The 10,084-nt window shown below is 33.3% G+C and overlaps 1 protein-coding gene across 1 annotated transcript; it reads left to right on the top strand.

The window, feature by feature from the left end:
* Positions 1 to 662: 662 nt before the first annotated feature.
* On the top strand, positions 663 to 9,782 carry LOC142981922 (aldo-keto reductase AKR2E4-like). The gene is made up of 7 exons (XM_076128068.1): positions 663 to 761; positions 4,456 to 4,548; positions 5,415 to 5,582; positions 5,868 to 5,984; positions 7,331 to 7,498; positions 8,698 to 8,895; positions 9,330 to 9,782. The coding sequence occupies exons 1-7, from the start codon at positions 717 to 719 to the stop codon at positions 9,471 to 9,473; spliced, it is 933 nt and encodes a 310-aa protein (XP_075984183.1). The 5' UTR covers positions 663 to 716; the 3' UTR covers positions 9,474 to 9,782.
* Positions 9,783 to 10,084: the final 302 nt, after the last annotated feature.

Below are 10,084 nucleotides of genomic sequence, written 5' to 3'. Positions count from 1 at the left end.
ACAGTTTCAACCAATCTTAATTGCTTTCCTGTAGTAATAAGATGAATATAGGGCATTGAAAGGTTAATTTGTTCAGAAACTTTTGTAGCTGACTGTACATAAGATGCACATCTTAGTATTGTTGTGATTGTTATAACAAAACCGGTTTGACAGGAATATGTTATCAATTTCTGATTTTAGAAATTACGATATTTGTAAACGTATTTTTTACGGTTTTTTAAGTTAAATGTTCTTCCCCGAATGTTTGGAATTTTAATTTTTCATGGATTTTTTAAAATACTGATGTTTTGACCCAAAGTGTTTTGTAATTTTCTTATACTGGATTTTTTTTTATTGCGTTATAGGAAAGTTCCAAAATAAAACTTCTTCCACTTAGTCACAGCCTACCGCAAGGGTGAAATGCCAAATAAAAAAAATGTCTTTAGCTTGTTCGGTTGTCCCGCTGATAAGTAAAGGCCTGCCTGCCTTTCTTTTCAAATCACCCTATTAGTGGCAAGTTCTAATCAGTCATAAAATGCGGCCAAATCATCCTGCCATCCCGCCATCCATCTCCGATTGAGACTTCCTCCGATGACCATAACATATATATAAATCGTATCGCCCCCGTATCGTGTGCTATAAATCTCGTGTTGTTATTATTCGCAGCGCGGCACAAGCTCAAAGCTCGCGCTCGCACTGTCGCCAGTCAGTTCAACGGTGTCATTCAAACGAACAACATGAAACTGTTGCTGGCTACCGTCGCGGCTTTCGCCGTGATCTCCGTAAGTATATTATTTGTTTATAGAAATCTATAAGTACTAATATTATAAAGCTGAAGAGTTTGTTTGTTTGTTCGATTGTTTGTTTGTTTGATTGTTTGTTTGTTTGATTGTTTGTTTGTTTGAACGCGCTAATCTCAGGAACTACTGGTCCGAATTGAAAAATTCTTTCAGTGTTAGATAGTCCATTTATCGAGGAAGGCTATATATATATACAGGGTGTCCCAAAACTCAACGATAATCCGAGACAGGATGAAAGGCCAAGTCATACCGGTTCTAGGAAAAATAAAAAAAAAATTCCGTATCACTTAGTTCAGCAATAATAGACACTTTTCAAAAAAGTTGAAATTCCACACCCTTGGTCGCATTTTCAAGTCCTGTGATCACCAATGTCACAATTTCGCTGTGTTTTTTTTAATTTCGTGATCTTCATTAAATATGCTATTACTCGTAAAAGAAATAAATGCACAAAACTTTGTTAATTTAATAAAAAAAGTTAAGTTTTAGGGAGTCATGGTTCTCGAAAATATCGTTAGTTAACTTTGACGCTTCATGTTGAAAAAAAAATGTACTACACTACCCTTGGCAAGTTATTTCAAAAGTTGGCGCATTTAATCAAGATTTCAAAATGGTATAACACTTGCCACTTATCTTGCCATTAAAAATGTTATTTTTATTTGAACGAAGAGTATCCTCGCAAATGGATCGGACGCAGTGGTACAATTTTATGGCCTCCTCGTTCCCCCGATCTAAATCTAGTAGATATTTTTTACTGGGAATTCATAAAAGAAAAAGTCTATTCAAAATCAATACAAAATCTATCAGAACTTAGTCAGAAAATTGACACAGCGTCAGAGGAAATAAATGCAAGGAATTTTGATTGACTGGTGCAAAGGTCTTTTGTAAGGCGTTGCAGAGCCTGTATTCGTGCCAGAGGAAAACAATTTGGAATTACTTTAGTTTAAGGAGAATAATTAAATAAGAACGATGGTTCGTTCATTGTTTTTTTTTAATTATTATAACCTATTATGTTTATTACATTAAATATTTGTTATGGACTGACTCAATTACGTCTTTACTAAAAATAATTGCTATCCTCTGGCACGAATACAGACTCTGCAACGGCGTACAAAAGATTTTTCACCAGTCAAGGAAAATTATTTGCATTTATTTCTTCTGACGCTGTGTCAATTTTCTGGCGAAGTTCTGATAGATTTTGTATTGATTTTGAATAGACTTTTTCTTTTATGAATTCCCAGTAAAAAATATCTACTAGATTTAAATCGGGGGAACGAGGATGCCATAAAATTAAACCACTGCGTCTGATCCATCTGCGAGGATACTCTTTGTTCAAATAAAAATAACATTTTTAATGGCAAGATAAGTGGCAAGTGTTATATCATTTTGAAATCTTGATTAAATGTGCCAACTTTTGAAATAACTTGCCAAGGGTAGTGTAGTACATTTTTTTTTCAACATGAAGCGTCAAAGTTAACTAACGATATTTTTGAGAACCATGACTCACTAAAACTTAACTTTTTTTATTAAATTAACAATGTTTTGTGCATTAATTTGTTTTACGAGTGATAGCATATTTAATGAAGATCACGAAATTCAAAAAAGCACAGCGATATTGTGACATTGGTGATCACAGGACCTGAAAATGCGACCAAGGGTGTGGAATTTCAACTTTTTTGAAAAGTGTCTATTATTGCTGAACTAAGTGATACGGAATTTTTTTTTTATTTTTCCTAGAACCGGTATGACAGCCTTTCATCCTGTCTCGGATTATCGTTGAGTTTTGGGACACCCTGTATATATATCATTACGCTACGACAAATCGGAGCAGTGTAGCTATAAAAAATGTTACAAAAACGGGTAAAATTTTGACCCATTCTCTCTTATGTGACGCAAGCGAAGTTGCGCGGGTCAGCCAGTTAAGGTGATATATTGATTCTCTACCACTATCGACTATCGAGAGCTGGCTAGCTATAGAGAAATGTTGTACGAACATTTGATAAGCGTCTCTACCACGACCCATTGGAACTATTTTCGATGTACGTTTCAAATGTCAATTGTTAATTTGATTTGATTTAATATGAGACGAAGAACTTAGTTATGCGAGACAAGACTGTGAGTCTTGGCGTCGTTTCTGAGTAAATTTTGTGAAAGAACCTGCACACGTCACCGCGTCGGTTCTAGGTTCGAGTACCAGAAAGTACTTTATGTAACTATCAGATAAATTGTTTCGAGTTTGTTCGTTATTTTGTGTCCGTGTATTGTATATCTACAGGATTACTGCTCCGAAAAAATATTTACAAAATATTGACATTTTACGTTAACTTGAATTGCTGTTCTAGAGCCCGAAATAGCTCGTTAGTTAATTATTAGCTTTGTTGTTATTATTAGCTAGTTAATTATTTTAGTAGCAGTATTCTAAAAATAGTAGTTACTCTACATAATTCTAAGGTTACTATCGTTAACTGTTTTAAAATTAACATTATTATGACCCCTGTTTGAAATTGTTTTATTATGTTATTGTCAGTCGCAACAAAACATGTCGTAAAATTTTAAAAAGGTTTACGAAATATCGAAGTCACATCTAAGTGGGAAAACCACTACCAACTTTGTTTGTAATGACTTTACATATTTGTATATAGGTACCTAACATTTTAAGACTGTTTTTCTTAAACAATATCAGTATACTTAAATGTAAAAAAATCCTTTTATATGTATAGAAAGTAATCATAAAATGTCTAACAGCCAGCTTCTTTATACACATCTAAAGTTTTACAATTACTTTGGATGTTAAGCCATTGACTTTTACTTGATATTTATGAACCTACCATTTCATTTCTTCGTGTAAATGCGTGAAGAAACCAATTTGACTGTAATTTTTACTTTACCCGCATACTTTGATGAAGAAACTGGCCGCAAATGATGAACTCGATAAAATTCAGTTGAAATACGGTTGCAATACTTAAAAGACAAAGGTACTTCAAATTGACAGATTCTAATATTTTTTTAATGTAAAACCCCTATGCAATTTCCCCATAATTATTATTTATCGACATTTAATTTGAAAACCTCGTAATAACCTCAAAATCTATCCGACCGTTATCTACTAAACGGTAGTTGCAAGAAAATTAATAGTTTTGACGGGAAAGGGGTGTGACGGTGCAGTAGATAGTTATATACTCTTTTGTGCAATGTCGACACTGCACCGGTAGGTAGATACCTCATAACTGTCACTTTACCGTTCTAAGAATAAGAAATAAAGTTTCTGACTGGGATTGTATTACCTAACTATTGAAGTAAAAAATATAGTTGCTCTACAACTGTTAAAGTGATTGGTTGATTAACTTACCGTTTACGAGTTTATGAATTGGATAAAATGAATGTGTGTTTTTTATTAATTAATTGTGTTGTAGGGCTTGTGGGTTTTTAGAGCAGACATAAATACATTTCTTATTTGAAGTTTATGTCATAGAAAATGTAATCAACAAAGAAGTTTGCATCAAAAAGGTCTTCCATCATTGCAAATCATGTTATTTTTATTTTCATTCAAGATATGAAAGAAATGTTCTATTGCATAAAGTTTTTCTGTATTGTGTATAATAAATAATTGTATGTTATTATCTACTATCTAATGATTTGTTTATTTGCAACCAAAACTAATACATGTGTTATATTTCAGACAATATCAGCTGCTGTGCGAGGCAAAGCTCCCACGAAACAGCTCAACGATGGCAATCACATTCCATCGCTGGGTTTGGGATCCTTTGGCTTTGTAAGTATTACTACTTTTGATATATCGTTATTTATTCTGTGATAACATAAATACCTTCAATAATTTGTATTATTATTTACTTAAAAATTATTAAAAAAAGGAAATAAATAGGTATCTATAATTCGACTTTTTGATAACCAAATAGAAATCGAAAGAAATAAAAAAGAATAGTATGAATAACTGATCAGCGCGCCTAGTGTATTGCTAAGGAACTATTTTTTTAAGAAAATGTAACTATTTGACTATAAACTGGACTATTTTAACTATTCGATAATAGGTATAAGATCATTTTATCAATGTCAACAAATAAAAAACTTTTAAATCTGAGTCACATGTTTTATCATAAAACAATCACCTGTCTGCGGTTTGGCTTTAAAATGTTTGTTTTCGTATAAACGCTCATTTACAATTCAGGGAAAACCACAGAGGCTGCGCATTTTCAATTATAAAGTAGTTAACAGTAGATATTTAGGTATTTTGCACGCTTAAGGTCTGTTCCTGTGGAAAATGGTCACTGAATCTCTGACCTCAAATTGCTTGTGACGATTGAATAACAATTGAGACGCGACCATTATTTTTAAACTATTAACGCGACTAGAGCTTAAATTTACTTATGTTATTAATTGATCCGTGTATTGTATTCGTCTACTGATTAAATTCATACTTGATTCATTTTTATCTTCTTACATGATATATATTGCAGATAATATAATTAAGTGGGCGTTAGATACTTAGTTTTAACACACTCTCATTCGTGGCTCAAACACCCTATGTTTTTATGATTTCTTTGCAATATATACTTTTGTGAAGCCGTAAAAACAAATCTTTGCCAAAATCACAAGTTTTAAACCAGTTCATCTTTCTAGGATGAGATCAGGAAGATGCGTCAAGCAGTATGGGACGCGGTACAGGCTGGCTACAGACACATCGACACCGCTGCTCTATACGGCAATGAGGTCGAGATCGGCAAGGGTATTGCTGACGTCATCAAACAAGGGATAGTTAAGAGGGAAGACCTGTTTATTACTACTAAGGTGAGATGGTTTTATAAATTTCTGGACAAGTGTTGTTTTTTTTTGAATACCTACCGTCATAACGACTAAAATTTGGTCTGTTCTTCGCTTTTCGTGAATTTATTTAACGGCTCCAAATTTATTTCTTGAGGTACTTACTCCCTTTTAATCGCAGACTTTTTATTAGGCTCCTACTTTTAACTTATGAAACACTGAAAGCTTTAGTTTTGAAGACATCATAGTGCAATATTAAGGACTACATTAGAATTACTTAATCTAGCATACTTTACGGTGTTTTTTTTTTAGTTGTGGAACGACAAACACGGTCGTAACCAAGTGGTGCCGGCTCTACGTGAGTCTCTTCAGAAACTTGGACTCGAATACGTAGACTTGTACCTGATTCATTCACCTGAAGCTACCGATGTAAGTAACCATTGTTTCTTCAACATTTTCTTAAAAAAATGTGTCTTAAACTACACGTATTGCTTTTAAAGTAAGATCAACGTGTATTTTTAACCGGTTTGTGCGTTTAACCGTTTTGAAAAGTATTTATTACGCTAAGTAAATTTAATATTTTAACCAACTTAAAAAAGGAGGTTCTCTGTTTGACTCGTACGTATTTCTTTGTTGGCGGTGTAATTCGATAAGATAGATACATGATCATAACGAAAAATATAGTTCCATTGAAGACAGACAGAATAAACTAAAATTGTTTTGAGAATTCGAAACAACTAAAGAACATTTTTTACATATAGGTGTTGAAAATGTCAATCAAACCAAGAGTTTTTTTACATGCTACGGTATTTCCAAATTAAAAGGGTTAGGTAACTATACCGAATTATTTCTTGTAGGTTATTTTTAATCGACTTTAAGTACCATACGTAAACAGATATTGTTTGTTTTTATTAAGATTTTTTACGTAACAATATTAAGGAAAACCCAGAATAAATGCTAAAACCGGAATAGCAATTAAATAATAAATGAGATGCATAGAGATGTGCTTCATTATGTTTTATATGGAGGTAGACGTCTCACGACTATTGTCGTGGTTTCCTGATTGTAATGGTTATAGTAATGACAACTAACTCTTCCTAGAAACCTTTGTTTAATAAATATACCTACTATAAAAGTATAATATTCATTCATTAGGTTCTCGTTGAATTTCTTTAATACGTAAACAAAGAAATAAATAAATATTTTTGGACAACTCACACACGGTCATCTGATTCCGAACTAAGCAGAGCTTGTACTATGGTAACCAGAGAACTGCTAAATATAGGTACTTATATACTTCTAAATACATACTTTATACATACTTATATAGATAAATTAATATCCAGGCTCATGTGGAATGTGCTTGGCATATTTTAAAATCTTTGACTTTATCTGTTAAATTAGTTTTTTTTAGCTATAGTTGGGTATAGTACTTCGCATGGAAATACCGTACCGTAACACGACTCTTCAAAAATTTCAGTAAACTGATGAAAACTGTGTATGAAAGTATTAAGGCTTGACTCATAGCCACAACATTTGATTTCAATTTAACAGACGCATAACAGAAAAACGTTTCTAGTCGTCCAGATATAAATTGAAAAAAAATATATAAAATAGTAAAATACTAAATTAAAATCACTGCATTCGTTCAGGAGTTATGATGCCACAGACAGACAGACACGTCAAACTTATAACACCCCTCTTTTTGCATCGGGGGTTAAAAAATTATATTTGTGTACTATGCCACCAGTTGACTTCACCTTCAAAATTTTTAGGCTCAAGGCAACACCATAAAGGTCGACGTAGCGGAGACCTGGCAGGGCATGGAGGAGGCCAAGAGACTCGGCCTGGCTCGTTCCATCGGCGTCTCCAACTTCAACATTGAACAGATCGACAGAATCATCAAGAACAGCAACTTTGTGCCCTCTGTTAACCAAATTGAGGTAACGTTTATTAATTTTTATGAAGTTTACAATTTTGTTCTTCTTTTTAGAAATGTGTGATCGACAAACGAGATAGTTGTAATACTTTTTCTTTCGTATGGTTTGTGACAAGACTAGTGTCAAAGTGGTATACCAACGGCTTGTGAGCCGGCTTAGCGACTATTCTATCTCGATTGACAATAGCTGATAACGACTGATGAAATACGACTCACGCTCTACGACGACTCATCTGAAATAACTGAAATAAGTACTAGCTATTTTTATATGTGTACTAGCTATTGAAATAAGTACTAGCTACTTTTCTTTGAGGATATATGCTGGGCTTTGATTTCTTGAGGTAGTGACTTTGCTATGTTTAATTCTTCCAAGGAAAAAATAAGATAGCTACTTTGCTGTTCGGCTTGTGTTTTTGTAAAAGTAAATTTTAAATATTATTTTTACCTTGCCGTGATTCAAAAGAAGGTACTTAACCACTTTCTTGTTTTAAAACGATTTCAAGACTTGTTTCACCAGTTTTATTATTACATCATAGGTCAATATAATGTGAAAACGTTTGTCAACACTTAAACCTGATTTAAACAAAAAAAGAGATTAATGACACCAGCTAAGACCAGCTTTAATTGGCAAAAGATTAAAATAGAAAAAAAAGAGATGATGCTTAATTAATTTCAAGTTGTTAACTACTAATTAAGATAGATATACATTACCATATCTTGTGGTTAATATTTCATTTATACGACAGATAACGAGGTTCTCCAAATTGCTGTTTTTGCAAGCTTCTGGGTTAAAAAATATAATGGTTTCCTGGCTAAGTCGTTTTAATTGGATATAGCTTCTTGAAAAAATATACGATGCCGATATTTGTGCGATGTTCTTTGTAATTAAAGATAATTAAGCTATTTAACTGCTGCGATGATTGAAGCTATATTTTGCGATCACGAAGTGTCCGAATTGAACTTTTAAATGCTTCGCAGCGATTTCTAAAATTTCAAATAATATTTGACCATATATGAACGTATACGTATACAGGATTTGAACCTTTACTTTTAAACTGATAGTTGTTTCAGGTCTGACTTTCTTTTGCATATGTCCCGCTACATAATATTCGGAGTAGCCATTATTAGCAAACCTTTACCGAATTAATTAATAATTTGATTCGTGTTTGGTTCTAACAATTAAAACTTTTGTTTCATCCTCAGATCCATCCGTCCAACACCAAAGAAAAGGAGGTAGCTGACTGCTTCGAGCGTGGTATCGTGGTCGTGGCGTACAGTCCGTTCGGTTTCTTCGTGTCGAGAGCTGGTGGCGGCAACGTGGTCAATAGGAACGATCCCAAGCTCCTGAACATTGCCAGGAAGTACAACAAGAGTATCAACCAAGTTATTCTGCGGTATGAGGTGAGTGAATTTGTCAATAAACTATTCAGTAGATGATTGGAGCAAGTATACTGTACTGTACTGTGTGTACTTGATTTGTACGTGTTGTTTTTTTCCAAAATAGCTCATTAAATGTAATTAATATTTGTTGTTGTTAAAGAGTAGGCAAAGATATGTTAAATATTTCATTGCAGAATTAATCAACTCTTTTAATACCATTTTATGTAATATCTTATTTGTTTGTAAAAGTTACAGTTATACAAGGAAATTGAAATTTAATTTAATAACGGTATACAAGTTACAATAAATTTTTCTTACATTTTCGGGTGTTAGTGTACTACAAAGTTGTGTTTAACACTGATTTTTGTAGAAACCCATCATAGTCACGTTCACATAATGCTTGAACGTCATCAAAATTCATTCAATAATAAATTTCTATCAATTTTCTCTTACAGCTGGACCGTGACCTCATCCCCATCCCCAAGTCTACCAATCCTCAGCGTATCGCAGAAAACATCAACGTATTCGACTTCCAACTGACTCCTGAAGAGATCGGCATCGTCGGCAGTTTCAACCAGAATAAGAGCATCTTTGATTAGTTAACTCTTCATAGTTATAGGTCCAAAGAAACATTAACAATATAAAGCCAATGTTTATAGAGAACAAGATTATTTGACCACCTGTTTATGAAAAGGAGTAAAATTTCATTGGAGTCAGTCTAGTAGTTTAGACAGAAATATGTGACAATAATACTGATTTACTTTCCCATTTATAAAGTGTGTGTATTGTAAAAGTATTGCTATTTTATTTAAAGAGATTATTTCGGTGTAACTTTGTCGAATGTTTTTTTGGATCTACATATAAATATGCATTTAAGTGTAATATGTACAATTAAATAACTAGTTTTATTTTTTGTTTTTCATTATTTTTAACCCTGTATTATCATACTGACTGCCTTCGTGGCGCAGTGGTTAATTGCGTCAGGTGGTCGTTGGTTCGATTCCCATACGTAACACGATTTGTGCATCCACAAATAGTTGTTCCGGGTCGTATTATACTCAGAGTAATTGTGTTCGTTGTATACGTTTGCCGCCTTTTTTTCACCTTATTATTGAAGTGAGGAGAGAGCGGTTTTTTGCTCAGACTAATGCTTAAGCCTCGTATCCACTTGGCAACATTTGACGCGCGACATGTTGCTCAACATGTTTCG

Source organism: Anticarsia gemmatalis, chromosome 20 (assembly GCF_050436995.1).
Source record: "Anticarsia gemmatalis isolate Benzon Research Colony breed Stoneville strain chromosome 20, ilAntGemm2 primary, whole genome shotgun sequence".
Taxonomy (NCBI): domain Eukaryota; kingdom Metazoa; phylum Arthropoda; class Insecta; order Lepidoptera; family Erebidae; genus Anticarsia; species Anticarsia gemmatalis.
This window is presented reverse-complemented; position numbering and strand designations above follow the sequence as displayed.